Raw genomic sequence first — 21,978 nt, forward strand, 5'->3', positions numbered from 1 at the left:
TAAAGACACGGCCACGGCCCCCCAGCTGGAGCCAACTTGGCATTGGCACCTTAAGATAAATAAGTCGCGGGGTGGGAGGCGGGGGATTCCGGGTTCGAGGCGCCGCAGAGACGAGGTCCCCCCACCCCGCACCCCGCCCCGGAGCTGCACCGACTCCGCCCGCCGTCCCCCACCCCTGCCGGCGCCTCCTAGCCACGCCCCGCAACGGGGCCGGGGCGGAGCGAGGCGGATCCCGCCCACAGCCTGACAGCTGGGGCGGGTCGGGGCGGGCACCCGAGCCCTGGCCACGCCACTTCCGCCGGAAGTTCACTGGTTTAGCTTCCTGCCGGAGTTGGTTCTGCAAGTCCAGAAGTTGCATTTCCCTAGAGGAGAGACTCGCAAACTCCCATTCTGAAGTCTCCCTCACGTCGGTTGTGAGTGGGCTCTCGAGTCCCACCGTGCGGCCGGGGCACTCCGGCCTGAGGGCGGCTGCTGGCCAGCAGAAGAGGACGGTCTGTCATCCGGAACGGAGGCTGCGCGCACAGCTTGTTTCCGGAGGGGCCGAGCCCGTCGCCGCGCCGCGCCCCGCCCCTCGTGCGGCCACGTCTCCGCTGGGGCAGTGTTGCCGGCGGCCGCCGAGGCTTCCACAGCCCCCGGGTGAGGGTCGCGGGCAGGCGCCCGGGCGGGGGCTCCGGCCTGGGGAAGCGCGGGACCGCCGCGGGGAGCTGCGGCGCGGTCGGGGCGGAGGCCAGGCGGCGGGCGAGGGGCGCCGGGGCCTGGGCGGACGCGGAGGGCCGGCCGCGGCTTCCCCTGCAGCGGCGACGCCCCGCGTCGTTCCCGCAGCTCGCCGTTGGCAGCCTCGGGGCCCGGCATCGGCTTCCTGAAGCCCGCCCGGCGCGTCCTTCCCGAGCGCTGAGTGCGCGGCGGTGCGCGGCGTCGGTCAGAGGCGCCCCGGCTCCCGCGGCGGCTCGGCAGCGTCGGGCGGCGCCTGGCCGCGGGCTCTCGTCCTGCTGCAGAAGTTCTGCCCGGGCACAGGCGGGACCCGCGGTCGGGGGCTAGCGGGCGGTCGGCTGCAGGGCGCCCGTGGCTGCTCGCCCCGCCCTGCGCCTCGACTGCAGCCGGCTTCGGGGCGCCGCGCGGGGTCCTTGCCCGACGGGCTGCGGCCAGGCTCGGGCCCCGGAACGGAGCAGGGGGCAGCGCGGCCTGCGGTCTCCCGGCACCTGCCGGTGTTGGTGTGACGGGCGCTGTTCGTGCAGGTCCTGACACCGAACTCCCCTTAGTGAGGCGGTGGGCACGAAGATGCGTCCTAGTGAGGGGCGCCGCGGTGGGTGCGTCTGCGGGACAAGAGTGTGTGGGGCGGGGGAGCAGCAGCGGGCCGACCCCGAGGGAGGGGGCCGGCGTGAGAAGGGAGCTGCACGCCGGGCGCGGGCCTGCAGGCGGGGAGGAGCGGGCGGCTGCCCGGTCCTGGTTGGTGGTTTTGTTGTCGGCGCCATTGCCCCGCCGGGAGGTGGTCTGCGGGTTACTGGTGGCGCCCGCGTGTGAAACGCTCCACATACTTTCCTCTTGCCAGCCCGTCTCTGGAGCGAGAGGTTCAGTTCCCCTACTTCGAACGGCGGGAAAGGAAAGTAAAAATCATCCGACGTGACTCAGATTCAGAAGTGGCGGGTTTTGGTTTTGTTTTTTTGTTGTTGTTGTTGTGTTGTGTGGTTTGGTTTGGTGTTTGGCCGGCCGCCTCAGCCGGGTGCTTCGTGAGCGGGAAGAGTGTCTCCGGCTGGCTTTACCGGTCAGCTTTGACGAGCGCAGCCAAGGAGGACACCAGTAGTAGCAGGAACCGTTTATTGAGTGTGTGGGGCCGACTGCGCCTTGTTGCATTTAATCTTGGCAAAAGTTTGTGTTCTTTTTCTCGTCATCGCATTGCTGAGGAGACCGGCTGGGAGTGGTTAGGACGTCTGCCAGGGCCTTAGGGCGGAGGGCGAAAGAGTCCGGACCGCTGCTGGAGCTCACCCTGGCCACAGCACTGCGGCCGCTGCTTACCTGTGGTTGCTGGTGTGGCCTCAGCTAGATGTTCTTGTTTTTTTTTAAGATTTTATTTATTTGACAGAGATCACAAGTACACAGAGAGGCAGGCGCGGGGTGGGGGGTGTAGCAGGCTCCCCGCTGAGCAGAGAGCCTGATGCGGGGCTTCATCCCAGGACTCTGAGATCATGACCCGAGCTGAAGGCAGAGGCTTGACCCACTGAGCCACTCAGGCGCCCCTACATGTTATCTTCTTGAGGAAGTCCTGTTTGATCTCTGGCCCTGGTGTTTGTAATTGCCAGTGGAAGCAACTTAAGGCGGGGTACGTGGAGCTGTTCCTGTGTGTCTGGAACTCACATAATCCACTATGTGGGGGAAGCCGGAAGTCACACACACTTGCCTGAGCCGGTTTTCTCGGTATGACGTCCCTCGATGTCCGATCCGATGGCGTGAATTCAGAGTTATGAACACTGTGTAAGTCATAATTTTGTTCCGTCTCTTTCCTCTAGGAAACACAGCAGAAAGCTGGTGTCAGAAATGCTGCTGTGAGGGGCGCCTGGGTGGCTCAGTGGGTTAAGCCTCTCCCTTTGGCTCAGGTCATGATCTCAGGGTCCTGGGAGCGAGGCCTGCATCGGGCTCCCTGCTCCCCACCCAACTCTGCTTGTAATCTGTCTGTCAAATAGATAAAATGTTTTTAAAAAAAAATGCTGCTGTGAGAAGACTGATCCTTTAATTGTTTTGTTTTTTAAACCAGGGACCAGAATGCGTGTTACTAACAGCAGCTTCCTTGTGCTGTGCTCCCAGCTGTCTGACCCTTCTCCTTGCCCTGTTTTTGTCAGCACTGAGGGAATGAGACCCTGACGACTGAGTCGCACTAAGTACAGTCCCCCTGAGACAGGACAGACAGAGAAGGCCAGCGTATTACCTGACGGGAGGGGACCCCTCACCAGAGGCCGCTCTGGGTAGGCAGGCAGTGGTGTCGGTTGTCCAGCTGCAGGAGGCGCGGCCCGTGAGCAGGAGGCATCTTTGAGAGTTACCGGGGCGTGTCCCAGTGCCAGGGTCTCATCTGTGGAGGGCTGCGCCACCCAGCTCTGACGCGGGTAGGATCGCTCGGTGTTCGGCAGGTTTCTTGTTTCTCAAGAAATCACATAGAGGGAATTAGACGAGTGGAGCATGGGACAGCGCTGTGTCCAGCGGCCTGACACATTTGTCTTCAGGTTTGGTGGAACTCGAACGTCTCAGCCAGAGAACAGTGTCGGGGTCGAGTGTTGTCAATGCCTGCCTTGGTGGCGTGTGCTCCTCCGCGGCCCCTCGTCCGTCCCTGGGCCTTCCCTTGTCCAGTTGGCGTGTTCTTTCTCTGGCCCGAGTGAAGTCTGGCCGCCCACTCTTCCTTCTTGCCCAGGCGACGTTGCTTATTGGGGATGTGGCCATTACGTGCTGCTCTGCCCATTGGGAACTCCCAGGGACGTCCTCTGTCTCTCACTGGACCGTAGCTTCCAAGTACTTTTAGTCAGAATAGTTAGAGTTTCTCCGTGTTTGAAAAGGCATTGTTGGTGTTCGGGAGGCAAACACTGTTTTGTTGTGGAGCCGCTAGCTTCGTTGCTAAGGGCTGGAACTTGGCAGGGCCAAAGACTGCAGTCAGGAGCCTGCACTGAGCACAGCTCGGAGTAGGGCTGTTCGAGGAGTGGGGCAGACTTGGAGCCGGGGCTTCTGCCTCCGAGGTTCCTACAGCAGGCTGGAGGAGGGCGGCACGCACGCATTTGCAGTGCGGCGTGCACGGAGGGGAGATGGCCATGGCAGAACAGAGTGGGCCGGGTGCTTCTCCTGAGGCCAGGAGAGACTTGAGAGCAGTGCCGAGTGGCAGACATGGAAGGGTCCTTGGGAAGTTGACCTGGTGGTCAAGCCTGGAGAGGCGTCCATGCGAGAGGGACTGGCTTCTGCCCGAAAAGCACTCAGTCTGCCATTGTTACCTTTTCAGGCATCATAGGGAAAGGTGACTTACACGCCTTCACCCCTGCCTCCACAGGACAGAAACAAGGACGTTGGAAAGCAAAATGCAAACATTTTCTTTTGTTAAGGAGTGCGTCAGGGTGAGCGGCACCTACCGAGTGCCCTGTGCAGTGACAGTTGATTCCACATTCCACTGTGTTGGTTGCTTCCTGTTCTGCAAGTGGCCAGTGATGAGGGGCTAGCCTGGCTGTCCCTGTGCTTGTGTGCCTTGTCTTGCTTTGTGGGCGTCCCTGTGGGATCAGCTATCTACAGCAGCCAAGTGGTATTCCGTGGAGCTGGGACCCTGTGCAACAGTGATTTTTGGACGGTCCTGTGAGATGTGCGGGGACAGGTGTGGAGCCTCCAAGAGCCTGTTTGTCCATCCACCCCTCTCCCTGACCCCAGAAAGGCTTTTCGGATGGAAGAGATTACTGATTATTGTGGAGACAAAAACAAGATAGAGAGCTCCTTGCAGACAGGATCCGTCCTGGCCAGCCCCAGTAACTCCCTTCGTTTCTGTGATCCAGTATTTTTTCGGCCTTCAAACACTTCAAACACGGCGTAAGGGATACGCCGTGAGCCACACGGGCACCCAGCCTTTCAGTCAGCTGCTTGGATTGTAGTCACCTCTGTTGTCTCACATTCTGTCGTGGTTCTTTCTAGTACAACCCTTAGTGCTGGTTCTACACTTAGTGGTCCGTGTAACCTTTTCACGTTCGTGCCAGCACTGGTCCTGAGCCACAGCGTCTTTGGCCTGTAGGGTGCCAGGCAGCAGAGTGGGACGTGCAGGTGATTAGAGCTCAAGCCAGACACTCCTGGGTTTGCACGGGGGACACTGCCATCACTAGTCACTTGATTGTGGGTAGGCCGGGTTATGTCAACCGCCAGGGGCTGCCTGGTCGAGGGGTACGGCAAGGGGATTGTGGAGAAAGAGGCACACCTACCTTTCCTGCGGTGGCGTCAGCGTCAGCCCCCCTCCCTCTGTGGTGCCTGCTCAGGCTCTTACCTGAAATGTCTGTATGGGATTTGTAAGCTAGAGAAGGAAGGCATGTAAACTTTTGTCCTGAAACTCATGAAACACAGAATAGGATAGGGTGAAACTTACTTTAAGGGGAGTAAATGCCAACATCTCCGCAGCATGAATGGTGGGTCGGACCTTATCTGATGATCAGGAGTAGGTTATGAATATCCTCGGTTCACTTCCAAAACAGTGACCAGGTGCCGAACTTGGGGTGAAGGTTTCCTTCCTTAACTTTAGCCTAGCAGGATGGGCCAAAAGCTGATCCTGACAGAAGTGAAAGACGAGACTGGTCACCTGCTATAAGATGCCTTCTCTGGACCCCGATTCCCAGGTGGATACCTTGCCACGTGTCATCAGCTCCCTGTGCTTCCCCGATACAGTGTACAGTTTCCATGTTCCATGTACTTGCGTCTTCCACCATGAGGTCAGGCTCCTGGGAGGGGAGCTTGCCCTTGGAGCCCTGTGTGTCCAGTACAGGCGTCACTGGTCACAGGTGGCTATTAACCCAAATTACTTATATTTTAATGAATAACTCAGTTCCTCGGCCTCCTAAGCTCTGCTTCTGCTAGGAGGCTCCCTGTGGTGCCTACAGGTCCAGTTACAGCCCCATCTGGGCAGGATGGCCCGTAGCCAGCACCAGCACAGGCATTAAGCACCTTCTGGAACAGCCCACATTCAGCATTGTATCCTCAAAACCTGGTATATTGTAGGTACTCGAGGGTTGTCTGCTGAATGAATAGGTCTGTGTTTATTTTATAGGTGTGAGTTGGGAGCCAAATGGTAGTCTTGGAATTATTACTCAAATCTGGCAAATGAAGATTCCTAATTCTTTCTTTTTTCCTTCTTATCAGGTACCATGAGATTACTTGGTTTGCGTTCAAGCCACTTATGAGACTTTAGATCTCCCCGGAATGGAAAGCTTAGTGTGGTTCTTCCCAGAAGCTTTTGGCCACTGCTGATGGCCGAAACCACACCTGCCAGCAGCTCCTGTGCAGCCCCTGAGACTCCACCCAGCCTGTGCCGTTCTGACCATGGACGGGATGCCAGCCGGCTCTGGCGCTGGCACCGCAGCTGCCCCGGAGGCCCTCCCCAAGCTCCCAGGCTCACTGGCGCTGGCTGACCAGCAGGATGAAGCCCAGTGTAAGTCACCGGGTACTCTGCTGTAACATTTTGCCTTAAAAGAGGAGGACATGGAGCCTCTTATATTTTGGAACAAAACTGTGGTGTTTAAGAGCATAATGAACTTTATGTTCAGAGTGTGTTTTTACTAGTCCGTTGAGTGTTTTTTCTGAGTCGATGGCAACTTTAAATCAAGTACTGTGCATGTCACACAGGGTAGGGGCTGCCCCGCTCTGCTCCGGTGGCCTTCTGTGGGCTTTCACTGACACGTTGTTCCCTGCCTGGCGGCCTGCCTCTCTTGTCGCGTGGTTGCCCGAGTTTTATGAACTGGGATCCAGAAATGGTCCAGGAGTGCTCTAGGGATTACTGGACCACATTGCGTGTTCGCTGATGGTCATCCACGCGTCAGAACTGCAGGGTGTGTTGCTCACTTGCTTCTTATGCCCCTTAGGAGGGTCGGGGTAAGGTGCTTGGAAGTGGTACGGTCTGTATGTTCTGGTTTGCTAGCAGAGGTTGCATTCTGTTCTGGCAAATGATGTTCAGGCACCTAAAATGGTTTTGTTGACTACCGGTCCTTCGGGGCCAGGGTGGTAACAGCAAGACCGGGGATTCGACGGCAGGATGTGCAGGGAGCCCGCTCTCAGACCCGCCGCCGAGATGGCGAACCCTCCAGTGGGGCTCTCACTTGATCTCGTTTCACGTCTCGTGTAAACGGAAGATGAATGGTGCGAGTGCCTTAGGATGGCTGTAAGGACTGCAAGAAATGGTGCCTGAAACCCAAGTACTCAGACGCAGTGGGAAGTGGTGGTAGCCGTATTTTCTCATTGTCTCGTCATCTTTGTTACTTGCTTATCCACAGTTTGGCTCGTGTTTGAGAATATACATATGTAATGTTTTTTGGCCCTTCTTTTGGTTTTTTTAGAAGTACAATATAATGCTCAAAACATTATTTTGTCATACGAACAGGAAGATGTAGAGACTCTCCCAGATCTGTAAGCCCATCAGAAAGTGGTATTGACTTGATTACCTCGTATCTGAAATGCCGGCTCCCCTTCCCTTCACCCAACATGCAGCCGAAGGGATGTTTGTGTAAGAGCAGACGGTCGAGTCAGAGCTGTGGTCCAGGCTCCTCTGCTTTGAGTCTGTGGTGTCCCCTTTGTATTGTTCTTCCTTTCAGGAAAGCATGACAGTGAGTGGCTGCATTGGTTGAAGCTAACGAATGTCAGAAAATCGTTTTGAATTTGCTTGGGCAAAGGGCAACTTCCTGGATGCATCCTGGGTACGTCCAGGGATCCGAGTGATGTGGATCCCTTTGGGAGGCTCAGACCTTGCTGCCTTCGGGAACCTCTGGAACCACCCCCAGAGGCCCCTGGGCCCTCCCTTCCTCCCTCTAGGTGCCATCTTGGTTCTTGACCGCCAGCTGGCTCCCTGACCGGGGTGAGGGGACAGGGAAGGTAAACATGATTTAATTGTAAGAAGTCTTTTTTTTCTTTTGACAAGGCAAGAGATTTCATGTAGTGTCTGACCGATCTGTGTGTAGTGATGTTAGTGGGTGAAACGGGTCGTCGTCGCCGGTTAAACCTGGGTTTTCGTCTAGCACGCGTTCATCAGACGGAAGCACAGACTCCGACTCCTTGCCACAATTGTTTGGATCGGTTCGTGTAACCTTGCCTTAGATCTTTCATTTTGGAGGGTATGCTTATGCTTTGAAGACAGCTTTGGAACTGGCCCAGTATGCGTGTGGGGCCGCAGCTCTGGTTAGCGTGCTGTCTCCAGCACCGTTAAGAACGTTGTCAGCTGTGTTTTTAGCATTTACTTCCTTTTGCTATTTTTTTTTTTTCCTTTTGCTATTTTTAAAACAAGACTTTCATGGGATTTCTCATTGGTCTTGTTTAAGTGAAAAGGAAGCACGACCACTTAAATCCCACAGGCTCGATTCCACAGTGAGCAGTCCAGCCGCTTGTCTGATACCGCCCACTAACAGGAGGAGAGCGAGGCCTGCTCTCGTCCCAGAGCGAGCAGTCTCACGGGGCATGGAGACATCTCACGCCCCTGCATCTGCAGTCCCTTCTGTCCGGTGTTAGCCACGAGTCTGGAAAACACCTTGATCTGGTGGTTAAAACCATGATGACCAGCCCGCCCTCTTTTCCAGGTGCCAGAGCTTCAGATGAAGGAGGAGGCCTGGATGTACCCAGCAAGGGCAACACCTGTCAGAATGGGCCGACGCCACCGCTCCCAGACCCTTCGTCATCTCTCAGTCCCCCCACAAGCCCAGGGGGTCCCGATGCCTCTCCAGGTGTGGCTGGTTTCCATGACAACCTAAGGAAGTCTCAGGGGACTAGTGCTGAGGGCAGTGTTAGAAAAGAAGCTTTGCAGTCTCTCAGACTCAGTCTTCCTATGCAAGAAACGCAACTGTGTAAGCATCTGTTCCCACCGGGCTCTTCCCTGCTCTCCCCAACCCTCCTCCCGCATCCCTTGTGACTCACCACCCTTCAGAGGCACGTGCCCTGGCCAGCTTGCTGCCTGTCCCTCTGTCATCACTGTTTTATCACTGTGGTGGGTTGTGCGTTGAGCAAGTGGCTCCCTCTTAGAGAGAAGGTATACTTCTTCGTGGTCGGCACTGGGGACGCTGCTCCAGGTCTGGGTTTAAACAACTGTAGGGCACGTCTTTTGTCACGTTGGGTGGAGAGAGCAAGCAGTCAGTAGGGAGTTAAACTTTGACAGCTTTCTTTACTCAGTTATTTAATCAGCGCGGGGACCCAGGGGTGGACATCATGAACTGGCAGCCCATGAGCCCTGGAAGCCTCCAGGCCTTTTTCTAGCATGTTTGTCATGCACAGACACACATGATCTTACATAATGGGATGGTACCACACATGGTGTTTTTACCTCTCACGCCCCTCCCTGGCCTGCAAGTTCCATTCTCCCATGATCCTTTATACCCCTGCAAACAGCCAGGTTTCAGTCACGGTGTTTTAAGAAGGGATTAGATTGTCATAGCCTGTATCTCCTGGTCAGTGTTATCACGCGGAGCTTGCCCCCACGCTGTTGGGTGCAACTGCAGATTCATTCTGGGAAGGCTGGTCGGGAACCCCTGGCGTGGCCGGGTGGGCTCTGCGCCTGTGCGGTCACCCGTCCTGACTGATGCTGCGGAGAACGCCTGGCGCCCGTGTCCAGCAGGGTTGGCGCTTTGATTTCTGGGGGCTGCGTCCCAGAAGCAGAATGGTTGGTGGGAAGCGGTGGCATCTGCATTTCTGTCGTGCACAGTCCTGTCGCCATGCCACTGACGACCCTGAGAGGCATGGGCTCCCCCCGGCACGTGCTGTTTCCGGTTTTGCCAGCCTGTTGGCTGTGCCACGATGCTTCTGTGGCCCCTCAGTTCGGAGCTCACACTTCCCTGATCATTTGGGCGTCTTCTGCCTCTTGGCCATTGGTCATTCTTTTCTGTGAATTGATTTGTTTGGCCCATTTTTCTTTTGGATTGTTTGCCCTTTTCTTCACAGGCATTATTTTACTAGGGCCGCAATGTGTTTTTAAAATTTCTATAAACCTAGGGGCGCCTGGCTGGCTCAGCTGGTGGAGTGTGCAACTCTTGATCTCGGGTTTGTGAGTTCGAGCCCTACACTGGGTATACAGGTTACTTTAAAAAAATAAAATAACTTTTTAACTGTCAACATTGAAGTCCAGAGCTGTCATTAAAAAACTCTGGATTCTTGATTTGTAAGGATTTGTGAACCCTAAGCCCAAGTGCCCGCATGGTGGCATCCCGCGGCCACCAGCTGCCCCTCCTGGCGAGTATTTACCCAGCCCTGACTCTGCTGAGTCGGGCTCCCTGCTTGAGTCCGTAGACTCCTAGGTTTTTTGCCATGTGGACCCCTTTGCCCTGTGAAAACTACTAGACCTCTTCAGTGGTAAACAAGCACATTAGTAACGACTTGGTAAGCTCTTAGCGAAGTTCTTGGCAATTGCCCAGGTTTTAGAGATTATTATTATTTAAGATTTTTATTTAGTTTGGGTGGGGGGGTGTGCTTGCAAGTCGGGGGAGGTACAGAGGGGGAGAGAGAGAGACTCTCCAGCAGACTCCCTGCTGAGCATGGCCTCACCACACTGAGATTGGGACCTGAGTTGAAACCAGAGCGGGATGCTTAACTGAGCCACCCAGGCGCCCCTGAGGTTTTAGGGTTTTTTTTTTTTTTTTAAGATTTTATTTATTTATTTGACAGAGATCACAAGTAGGCAGAGCAGCAGGCGGGGAGGTGGGGAGAAGCAGGCTCCCCGCTGAGCAGAGAGCCCGATGTGGGGCTCGATCCCAGGACCCTGAGATCATGACCTGAGCCGAAGGCAGAGGCCCAACCCACTGAGCCACCCAGGCGCCCCGGTTTTAGGGATTATTTAAAACAACAGCTGCGCGCACCTGGGTGGCTCAGTGGGTTAAAGCCTTTGCCTTCGGCTCAGGTCATGATCTCAGGGTCCTGGGATCGAGCCCCACATCGGGCTCTCTGCTCTGCGGGGAGCCTGCTTCTCCTCTCTCTCTCTCTGCCTACTTGTGATCTCTGTCAAATAAATAAATAAAATATTAAAAACAACAACAACAACAGCTGCTTATCTTTTCAGAATCCACATCTGAACGTGGCGCTGTCTGTAAAGTGGTGAGATGAGGACACTTTTGTACTCTCATTGGTGTGGTAGCTGACCCTGCCTTGCCCATGGCAGTGCTCAGGTGCAGGGCTGTTGAGTGTGAAAGATGCCTATGGCTTTTGCACCTTTTGCTCACTCCTCAGCTCTTTTATTACCCAAAACGAAAGATTTGGGTTCTGAAATATTCTAAATTCTGTTTTTAGGGTTTTTGTTTTTTGCTTTTTTTCTTTTAAGATCTTACTTATTTGAGAGAGAGAGCATGAGAGAGGTGAGGGTCTGAGGGAGAAGCAGATTCCGTGCTGAGCAGGGAGCCTGATACGGGACTCGATCCTGGAACTCCAGGATAATGACCTGAGCTGAAGATAGTCGCTTAACCAACTGAGCCACCTAGGTGCCCTTGTAAGTTCTGTTTTTGGCCAAAAAGTTGTCATTTCCCCTTCTGCCCTTGAGCCTGGCCCCTGGACTAGAGTCGCCTCTATCAGGAAACTGAGGTAACCAGTCCCAGGCCTCGCAGGGACGCCTGCTTGGCCTTCACTTTGAGGTGAGTCCTGAGTGGGACACTGTGAACAGTTTGTTTCCTTAGGAAGTAACGTCTGAGCACTGCTTGTGTGAGTACCTTCGATTTTGCAGAGCTTGACTGTAACATGACTCGCCACGGAATTTAAATAAGTTGTGGGTCCGATTGTGTCTCCAGATGTGACTGTGTGGAGAAGGCATGTTTGGGGTCCCTTGACCACGTGCTCGGATTATCCCTCAGTACAGTTCTGTGGACACGACTGCCCACGTGCTCCTAGGCAACGTCCCGAGCACGGTTGGAGCTATGTGCGGACTGAGGGTCCCTGAGCCTCGGAACGCTCGGCCCTGGCTCTGGCTTGAGATTTAGTTTTTCTGTTGCTACAAGTCATGGGGGACCCGGGTCATTTTCCAGCTGAGTGCCTGTGGGGAGCGGCAGGCTGGTGGCGTGAGCACAGACCCAGTACTTTGCCAGTGGGTTCGGCCACGCCGGTCCGGGGCTCACAGTCGTCTCTTCATCAGGCGACAGCTCTTTCAACCTAAAAGGCGAGGCAGCGTTTGAAGCGAAATCATAGCTAATTGGTAATTGAACGCAGAAGAGCCAAGCCGCTGTTCTGCTTTGTCCTCTGTGCCCTGCTGCTTTATGAATTTTTAAATGGTCATTTCCTGGGGCGCCTGGGTGGCTCAGTGGGTTAAAGCCTCTGCCTTCGGCACAGGTCTTGGTCCCAGGGTCCTGGGATCGAGTCCACATCAGGCTCTCTGCTCAGCGGGGAGCCTGCTTCCACCTCTCTCTCTCTCTGCCTACTTGAGATCTCTGTCTGTCAAATACATAAATAAAACCTTTAAAAAAAATAAAAATAAATGGTCATTTCCTCACTGTAGGTTCAACAGAGGCTTCCCTGCCCCTGGAGAAGGAGGAGCAGGTCCGACTTCAGGCTCGGAAGCGGCTGGAAGAACAGCTCAAACAGTACAGGGTGAAACGCCAGCAGGAAAGAGTGAGTCCCCCTGTCTCCAGCGAGCTGATGGGCAGCTTCTGTGCGGAAAACGGAAATTTGCCATGGTTTCTAGGACCTATCAGTGGTTTCTCTGTGCTGGGATGGCTGCTTGTGCTTCTCTGGCAGGACCCTTCCTCTTTGCATTTCCCACCCTCTGGGGCTCCTGCCTTCCCTTGGATCAAGCATGTTTGATTCCTGTATCTGCCATTTGAAAAGCAGAGACTGCAAGCTCTTGGGTGTGATTTTTCTCCCCCTTTGAAAGGAGCAATCAGTTCTAGGTTTCAGCTGTTTATTTCATGTGTGGTGTCTGCTGACTGGTGGTCCGTCCAGTGTTAGAGTCTGTGTCATGTCATGTGGATTTGATGACTAGGTGCTAAAATCAGTTCTGTTCAGGTAATGAAACTTCTTTTGGCGTGGTAGTGAAAGCAGTCTTTTATTCTTTTCTTTTATCTTTTATATTTTTATTATTTAATTTTTAATTTTTTATTTAATTTTTAAAAGATTTTATTTGTTTATTTGACAGATCATAAGTAGGCAGAGAGAGGGGAAAGCAGGCTCCCCGCTCAGCAGAGAGCCCGATGTGGGGCTCAGTCCCAGGACCCTGGGATCATGACCTGAGCCGAAGGTAGAGGCTTTAACCCACTGAGCCACCCCGGCGCCCCGAAAGCAGTCTTTTAAAATTGTATCAAGTGACTCTAGGCAAATGGGTTTGGGTGTTCGTTTCATACTTTAACTTTTCTGTACTTGAGAATTTCCAAATAAAGGGATTCAAAGTTAAAATATTTAAACATGCTTTCAATGAGTGATTTAGTGGTGGCATGACCCCACTAGGCTCTTTGTGTTCCCAGGAGGGGGCTGTAACTTTATGGGTGTCATTGCTCCAAAGCCAACGTGAGGGAGCTGAAGGAGCCGCCACGGGGCTCTTCTGCCTGGTCAGGGGCTTTCAGGGTTGGTCCAGCCAGCCCAGCAGAAGTCCCAGGGATAGCGGCAAGTGGTCATTTTGTGCCAGGCCTTGTGTCCGGTTCCCTACGGAAGAGGAGCTTGAGGCTCAGATAGGTAAGGAGCTTGTCAGCGGTCACTCAGTGCTGAAGGGGAGAGTCGGCGTGAGGACCGGTGTCTGTGGGCCAGGCCTGTGCACCCTGCCACCAGGCGCCTATCCTCACTCTGCCTCCCGGACGCCTGCCTGGCTCGTCCAACATTGGGCGATTAGTGTTTCAGGAGTTCAGTGTAAGATTCCAAATGTGAAATTTAGCGTCATTTCCCATCTTTAAAAATAATATAATACACACACATAACTAATAGTTGAAATGGAAGGTATTTCCTTCAGTAAGTAAGATCTTCAATGGAATATAGTTTCTTCAGTAAGATAACATCTCTTCAAGTGATGGAAACGGGCGTTGCGTTTGTTCACATGCTGTCCTGACCGACTGTCAGTATCCGTGTGCTCAGCTCCTCCTGCCCTGAAGAAGGCAGGCAGGAGGCAAGATGCTGTTGTGAGGACCACCCCCTGGCCTGCTCCAGGGAGCCTCAGGGCAGGGCCAGCGGAGGCAGAGTGCGGTGTGCAGGGGCGCTGTCCTGGGCGCAGACCACAGTCTCCCTCCTTTAGTCCTCCTCAGCCCTGCGAGGAGGGGTGTCACTGACGCTCAGGGCAGAACGGCGGGCTGCGTGGGGGTCTGAGCCCGCCGTCCGCAGGCTGAGCTGCGCTCCCCACTGCTGTGCTCTCGGGCGGCACGTGACCAGTCAGCACCCCTGCCGGCACGTGGACGAGTGCGGGACTGCTGGGGGAGGTTTTCCTGAGGACAGGCGAGTTCAGAATGGGAGAATCTGCCAGAACTCATGGTGGTGGTAGGTCCATGTGAAGGGGCTTTGGACCATCCCAATAGGCGCTGAAAAGGTAGTTGTTCGATAAAAGTCAAAATACGCAAAACAAGCAGAAACTACTAAACTAGGAGCAGAAGGGTATTTCTTTAGGAATATTTCCCTTACCTGGGAACGTAGCTCAGACACCATATTCACATGCCACAGACGGTAAGAGTTCTGTCCTGTTGACAGCCTTTGGGAACATCGTTATGCCTTGGCAGGGTTGAGTCTTCATGCCGCCTGCGCCCCTCACCGTGTCCTGAGCGCAGTCACCCTCACAGCAGCGTGTGTACCAGCATTTCATTAGAACCTCCTCTGATCAACCTTATGGTTGTTTCTTAGTTTTTGTATTTTTTATTTTTATTTTATTTATTAATTTTTTAAAAAGATTTTATTTATTTATTTATTTGACAGAGATCACAAGCAGGCAGAGAGGCAGGCAGAGAGAGGGGGGGGTGGGAAGCAGTCTCCCTGCTGAGCAGGGAGCCCAATGCAGGGCTCGATCCCAGGACCCCGAGATAATGACCTGAGCCAAAGGCAGGGGCTTTAACCCACTGAGCCACCCAGGCACCCATGTTTGTATTTTTTAAACAGATTTTATCTATGAGAGACAGAGAGTGTGTGCAAGAGCGGGAAAGCGGGCCACAGAGAGAGGGAGAAGCAGACTCCCTGCGGAGCAGGGAGCCCGATGTGGGACTTCATCCCAGGACCCTGGGATCATGACTCAAGCTGAAGGCTGACACTTAACTCGCTGAGCCACCCACGTGTCCCTGGTTGTTTCTAAATTTTTGAAATTGCGAACAGTGCTGCAGTGAATGTTTTGTGCCTTGGTATACTTTTGTGGACAAAGCCTTGAATGTCAGATTATTGCGTAAAGGTTTTATGTGTTTGTTAGCTTGATATTCTGCAGTCTGGATGGGCTGGACTGGTTTATACTCCAGCCGGCAGTAATGGGACTGCTAGTGTGGCATGCTTGTGAGCATTAAAGTAACAAAGATTGGATTTCGTTCTCTGACAGGTGAGAACAAGTGTCTCCTAGCAATTTGTGCTTTTTATGTTAGTGGTTTTTGTCTTTTTTTTTTTTTTTTAAGATTTATTCATTTATTTTAGTGGGGAGGGGGAGAGGGAGAGAGACTCTTTGGCAGCATCCGCGCCGAGCCCACAGCCTGAAGCGGCGCTGGATCCCACGACCCTGAGATCACGATCTGAGCCGAAACCACAAGCTGGACGCTCAGCTGACGGAGCCATCCAGACACCCTGTGTTTGTGTGTCAGTCTTTGCTTATTTTTCTGTTGGTTCTCTTTTTGTGAATGTAGGTGTTATATACAGGAAATGACTCCTTTCTCATCTTTATTGCAAATTTTTTTCCCTGTTTGACATATCTTTTAACTACTTCCCTGGCGTATTTTTCATTGCACATCTGTTTTAAATATTTGTAGTGAAAATTTTCTATCTTTGCTGTTACTTCTTTCAGGGCTTATGTCATATTTCAAAAGGATCTTCCCATTGGAGGAATATAAGTTAGTTCACCAGTGTTTTCTTCTTATTAAAAAAGTATAAGGTAGTATAAAAATTATTTTTATTATTTATTTATTTAATATTTTATTTATTTATTTGACAGAGAGAGCGAGAGACCACAGCAGGGGGAGCAGTAAAAGGAGAGGGAGAAGCACACTCCCCACCAAGCAGGGAGCCCGATGTGGGGCTCGATCCCAAAGCCCTGGGGTCATGACCCAGGCCGAAGGCAGGCACTTAACCATCTGAGCCACCCAAGCGCTCCTAAAATGTACCTTTAAATGTCTTTCTTTAACACGCGCTGGATGCAGGCAAGAGGCGGGGCCTCACCCCCGTGTGGGCAGCGGCGTGGCTCTCGCATTGCTCTCTCCCTCAGCAGTTCCAGAGCCGCCTTGTTGCGCGGCTCCTCGAACATCAGCAAACCCCGCTGCACGTGGACGGATTTCTGGGCTGCATTTGGTGCCATCCGCCTGTCTCACGCTTTTCAGTTCTCAGTGGATCTGATTACTGTGGCTTTACGGGTTGCGTTAGTATCGGGACTGGCCAGCATATCCATTGCCCTGCACCCTGACCCTTTTCCAGCTCTTTTTGCTCATTTATTCTTCCCATCACATCCCAGTATCATTTTGAGATGTTTCCCTTTCCCCACCTTGTCCCCTTGCCTGCCGTGATGGCACAGACTTGGTGGCATAAGCATCGGATTGGCTGTTTCTCTGTAAGAGAGTCATTTTGAAAAGGCATCTGGAGGTGGCGCCTGGGGTGGCTCATTCAGTTAAGTGTCCAAGTCCTGGTTTCAGCTCAGGTTGGGATCTCCAGGTGGTGAGGTCAAGCCCCACTTCGGGCTCCACACTCAGTGCAGAGTCAGCTGGAGATTCTCTCTTTCTTCCCTCCCTCTACCCGCTCTGCCCCTCATCTTGCTCACACATGCTCTCTCTCTCTCTTTTTTTTTTTTTAAGATTTTATTTATTTGACAGAGAAATCACAAGTAGGCAGAGAGGCAGGCAGAGAGAGAGGAGGAAGCAGGCTCCCTGCTGAGCAGAGAGTCCGATGTGGGGCTCAATCCCAGGACCCTGGAATCGTGACCTGAGCCGAGGGCAGAGGCTTAACCCACTGAGCCACCCAGGTGCCCCTCTGTCTCTCTCAAATAAATAAAATCTTTACAAAATAGCAACAAGGAACAATGTCTGCTGTCAACCTCCGTCTCCTCTCAAGGCCCTCTGGGAAGTTGTAGTTGACATAATAAATATAAGAAAAAGAAGTGGGAGATACAAATACTGAAAAAGAGGAAAAAATGTTACTATTTGTAGGTCTTGGTAATGCCTTGGAAAACTAGAGGATCAGCTGAAAAAATTAGAGTTTATTTGACAGAGAGAGCTATTCTAAAATTAAATTAATGATTCAGAAAATTGTCAGTTTAAGACACAAATATGAAAAATTAATTGTTATGCTAACATGACTAGTTATAAAATCAGTGGGAAAAGATGATAGTTTTAACAATAAAATAATAAAGTATCTAAGAATTAAGTTAAAATGGCAATAGGAGTGGTTTAGAATTGGGGCGCCTGGGTGGCTCAGTCAGTTAAGAGTCTGCCTTCGGCTCGGGTCATGATCTCGGGGTCCTGGGGTTGAGCCCCACGTCAGGCTCCCTGCTCAGCGGGGAGTCTGCTTCTCCCTCTCCCTCTGCCTGCTGCCCCCCTGCTTGTGCTCCTTCTGTCTCTGACAAATAAATACATAAAATCTCTAAAAAAAAAATAGTTTAGAATTTAGATGAATCCTACATATCTTCCTTTGTTGAGAAATGTGCAAGCTGGTATGAATAAATGGAAGCAGCTTGTTATCCCTAAGTAATTATAAATCTAAGGTGGTTGTCACTCAGCAGGGTTGTTTTTTTTTTTAAGATTTTATTTAGTTATTTGAGAGAGAGAGTGAGCAAGAGAGAGCATGAGCTGGAATGGGGCAGAGGGAGAGGAAGAAGCAGACCCCCCCACTGAGCAGGGAGCCCGATGCAGGACTTGATCCCAGGACCTGGGGATCATGACCTGCGCTGAAGGCAGATGCTTAATGACTGAGCGCCCCCCAGGACATCCCAGCAGGGCTTTTTGTAACTTGAACATTTTCGGGGTGCCTGGTGGCTCGGTTGAGCATCTCTCTCTCTCTTTTTTTTTTTTTTTTTTTTTTTAAGAAAGCAATGGCTTTCTTAAGCAATAGCTCAACCCAGGCACCCGAGCATCTGACTCTTGATCTCAGCTCAAGTCATGATCTCAGGGTCATGAGTTTGAGCCCTGTTTGGGCTCCACACAGGGCATGAATCTTACTTAAAAAATAATAATAACTTGAGGGATGCCTGGGTGGTTCAGTAGGTCAATTGTCTGCTTTCCGCTCAGGTCATGATCCCAGGGCCCTGGGATCGAGTCCCACATTGGGCTCCCTGCTTGGCGGGGTGCCTGCTTCTCCCTGTGCCTGCCACTCCCCCTGCTTTCGTGTGCCTGCTTGCCCTCCCTCCCTCTTCCTCTGTCTCTCTGACAATTGAATAAGCAAAATCTCTAAAAAATAGTAATAACAACTTGAACATTTCAGGTCTGTTGAGAAAAGTGAGTACAGGAGGACTGTTAGGACAGTCTCATAATAGCAGGGTCATGGGGAGGAACTTGGTCTGGCAGAAATTTTAAGACGATGCCAAGTTACAGTTATGAGAGGTGTGTGCCGGGACCTGCAACTGGGTGCGGAGCTGGTGTGCTGAGGGTTTGCACAGGGAGCGTGCTTGGTGCAGCCTTCCTGGCCGGCAGAATTCGAACACACCTTGTCGCTTTTCAACATTGTCTCTATACTTTTCTTTCTCAGTCCAGTCAGCCTGTGGCTAGAACGAGACTGTCCAGCACACTTGACCCGGAACTCATGCTGAACCCAGAGGCCTTGCCCCGGGCCAGTGCTGTGGCCCTGACGAAGGAGTATTCCTTCCTGCGCACCAGTGTCCCTCGAGGCCCAAAGGTGGGCAGCTTAGGGCTCCTGACACATCCTAAGGGGAAGAAAAGTTCCAAGTCAAGCAAAATTCGGTCTCTGGCTGATTATAAAACAGAAGACGCAGGTTCCGGGAGTTCTGGCGGAGACGTGCCTACTGCAGACTGTGCCAGGGGCTCTCTGAAGCAGAACCGCAGCAGTGTGGCATCCGTGGTGTCGGAGGTTAGTTTGTGTCCCGAGGCCGAGGACCACCTGGAGAATGCGTCCCTGACGGGTGACAACACGTCTGAGGCCGACGGGAACGAAAGCGACAGCTCCTCCCACAGCAGTGTCTCTACCCGCGGTACGTGCGGGCTTCTGGTGACCACCGTGGGCACTCGAGAAGACTCCTATGTGGTCAATGGCCAAGAGATGGCCGCTGGTGCGCTGGGCCAGTTCCCCTCCATCACGGATGTTCTCCAGGCCGCAGCCGCTGAGCACCAAGACCGGGGACAGGAGGTCAATGGGGAGACGCGGAGTCGGACAGACAGCATCTCCAGCAGGTGGGTGCCACCTGCAGACCGCCCCTCCGCTGCTGGGGCTGCCGGACAGCGCTGTTCTGCCCTCCTGGTTACGTGCCTCGTCTTCCCCATTTCACTTCCATGCAGCTCTGTTGCCTTGTAAGAGACGGAGTAGGGCAGTAGCTTTTCCGTTATTAAGATACGGTGTTTTCCAGCGTTTGTGCAGACGTGTCTCTGAGACTGCCCGGTGCCTCCCCGGGCTGCCGTTTCAGCGGGGGCGTTCCAGCTCCACGGGGTGTGTATTGGTAGCATTCGTAAGGGCTCTAGTGCTTCACTCAGATCTTATAACTTACTGAAAAAAACATGGGGGAGGAGGAGTGGTGTGAGGAGCCCTGCGACATCAGGCTCCTGATGCTCCGTGCCCTCGTCCCGCAGCGTGTCCCTGGAGAGCTCTGCCACCGAGCCCCATGACGCCATGCTGCAGGCCCTTAAAGACAAGATGAGGCTCGAAGGGCAGCTGGAGGCGCTGTCTGCAGAGGCCAGTCAGGTAACAGGCGCGCTCGGCGGGCTGGTGTGCCGCGGCTCTGGGAGGGGTGTGCAACGCCCAGCGGTCATGTGCAGTTGTGTACACGTCTCACAGCGGCACCCAGGGCTTCTGTGTCCTCTCCCTTTGTCTGCGTGCTTTGTCAGCCTCAGCGAGAAGTGCCCTCGTTTCCCTTCCAGCTGCGTGCCTCAGTTTCCCCTGGATCCCTGTCTGAACCCTGACCTAACAGTCCTGTGGCAGATTTCACTTTCCTGGCATGGTGAAACTGTCGTCTTTGTCCCTTTAATTCTCTTTGCTATGGCTTCTGCTTTTCCTGATGTGAATTTTGCTGTTTTCTCTTTGTTTCCATCGCTTAATTTTCAGTTTCCCCATGGACAGTGAATCTGCTCAGTAGCGTCCAGCTCTCTAGGTTCGGGGTAGAGAGCAGGGGGCACACACGGGCTCAGAGGTGGTGTTGTGGCTGCAGGTGTGCTTGAGTATGGGGCGCAGGGTGCGCCTCTCATGCCTGATGTGGTGTTTTGCGTGACGTGGGCCTGGGACACAGACTGACCCCTCCGTACGTAGACCCATGTCGGTGGGGGAGGTCCGTGCTGGGAATGAAGGTGAATTTTGGCAGCCCGTGACTGGCAGTCCATCCCTCTTTGGAATATCATCTCATCAATGCACTTCTGCTTCACCTGCACGTTCAAGCCCACGAATGATGTCGGAACCTTTGTTTGCTTTTACTGTACTGTGCCTCCTTTTCCTCCTGGGATACTGATTTGCTCTTCAGTTGTGTGAATTGTGACGGGTGTGATCCTTTGTGGCTTTTCTGTAAAAATCCAAATTCTTCCTGCAAACTCTCCCTGCTTTTGTTCAGATAAATCGATTTTCTTGGGTATTTGTTCTTCTGTTTGTTGAATTTGATATTTGTCTTCCCGATGTTGGTTTCTTCTCGTGTGTGTTGACGTGCATTTGTATGCCCATCTTTGCATTTTGGAATTCCTGTCCATGCCCCGATAGACTCATTTTCGGATAGGCAGGAGATGCCAATGGCACATGGGGCCTGTGCCCTTCCCTTGTTGTCTCTTGGACGTTCTCTGCTGCCCTGGGGCCTAGGGCTTGTCAAGGCCCCACCTTCCCTCTTACCTCTTGCTTTATCCTACACACAGCATCCCTGTGGTTCCTCCTGTGCTTTGTGCCCCGTGGCCCTGGCCGGAGCCCCTCAGAGCCCTTCTTGTGTAGTGGGAGGCAGTCTTTCCCCGCAGGCGTGTTGCGCTTGGTGTCGTGGGCTCCCTCAGCACTCCCGGTCATCTTTCTTCGTGTGTATGCGTGTGCACGCTAGTGCACTTGTTTTCTGAACAGTTGTGTTTTCCAACATCCTTGCGGACGAGCAGGTGCCTGCATAGTTGGGGCACTCCTGTGCAGAAAGTGAGCAGACTGCGTGGTTGCCCCTCCCGCCCCCTCGGCCTATTTGAAGAACCAGCCTTCTTTGGGGAGAGCCGTCGTGGTAGAGCAGCCGAAAGCTTAGGAGTCACGGCGCTTTCCCCTCTGTCTCACTTGTTCATCCTGGTGGCCCTCTTACTGCATGGGGTGGAAGTGGCTCGTTTTCTGAGAGTCCGTTTCCGGCTGGGGGTCTTCGCAGGCGCTTAAAGAGAAGGCAGAGCTGCAGGCGCAGCTTGCCGCGCTGAGCACAAGGCTGCAGGCGCAGATGGAGCACAGCCACAGCAGCCAGCAGCGGCAGGACTCGCTCAGCTCGGAGGTGGACACCCTGAAGCAGTCTTGCTGGGACCTGGAGCGAGCAATGACCGACCTGCAGAACATGCTGGAAGCCAAGAACGCCAGCCTGGCGTCGTCCAACAGCGACCTGCAGGTGGCGGAGGAGCAGTACCAGAGACTCACGGCCAAAGTGGAGGAGATGCAGAGACACATCCTCAGTAAGGACAGCACAGGTGAGCGCTCCCGGCCCGGCCCGCAGCGGTTCTGCTCCTTAACCCTCGCAGAGGCTTCCCGCAAGCTGTGGTCCGACTGCGGGCGGAGTTCGGCTCCTCTGCTCTGGGGACTGACCTGTTCCACTATACGCTGAGAGGTGTTGTAGTCCTGCTGATTTATGTACAGGCTGCTCACTTCTCTAAAGTAAATACTGGTTTTGGTTGAGTGCATGGAATTCTGTATGTTTTTGCACATGCGGCAAAGGGGAACTTTTAAGTCTGGCTTGCAAGGCCTGCCCTGACCGGGCTCGCTGGGTGACAGAGCTGGCCGACAGGCACTTGCACACTCAGAGCCGAGGGCATGGCTGCTGCGGTCTGGCCCGGGGCTGCCTTTCCAAAATGCTCCCACTCTGATCTCTGA

The 21,978-nt window shown here is 53.4% G+C and overlaps 1 protein-coding gene across 5 annotated transcripts in view; it reads left to right on the top strand.

The window, feature by feature from the left end:
* Positions 1–350: 350 nt before the first annotated feature.
* The window catches only part of GOLGA3 (golgin A3), a 47,286-nt gene continuing 25,658 nt past the window's right edge, over positions 351–21,978 (top strand). For 2 of the 5 annotated variants that reach the window (XR_007121841.1, XM_047696967.1), the window contains exons 1-7: positions 351–636; positions 5,857–6,145; positions 8,277–8,540; positions 12,158–12,270; positions 18,487–19,145; positions 19,539–19,650; positions 21,272–21,578. Coding sequence is in view for 4 of the 5 variants with exons in the window: in XM_047696967.1 (XP_047552923.1) it covers positions 6,037–6,145; positions 8,277–8,540; positions 12,158–12,270; positions 18,487–19,145; positions 19,539–19,650; positions 21,272–21,578 (1,564 nt within the window). In the remaining variant the exon portion in view is untranslated. Of the gene's footprint in view, positions 637–5,316; positions 5,337–5,856; positions 6,157–8,271; positions 8,541–12,157; positions 12,271–18,486; positions 19,146–19,538; positions 19,651–21,271; positions 21,579–21,978 lie in introns of those variants that run through there. The other 3 variants (XM_047696969.1, XM_047696970.1, XM_047696968.1) reach the window with 3 other exon arrangements.

The sequence above is a fragment of the Lutra lutra genome, chromosome 12 (genome assembly GCF_902655055.1).
Source record: "Lutra lutra chromosome 12, mLutLut1.2, whole genome shotgun sequence".
Taxonomy (NCBI): domain Eukaryota; kingdom Metazoa; phylum Chordata; class Mammalia; order Carnivora; family Mustelidae; genus Lutra; species Lutra lutra.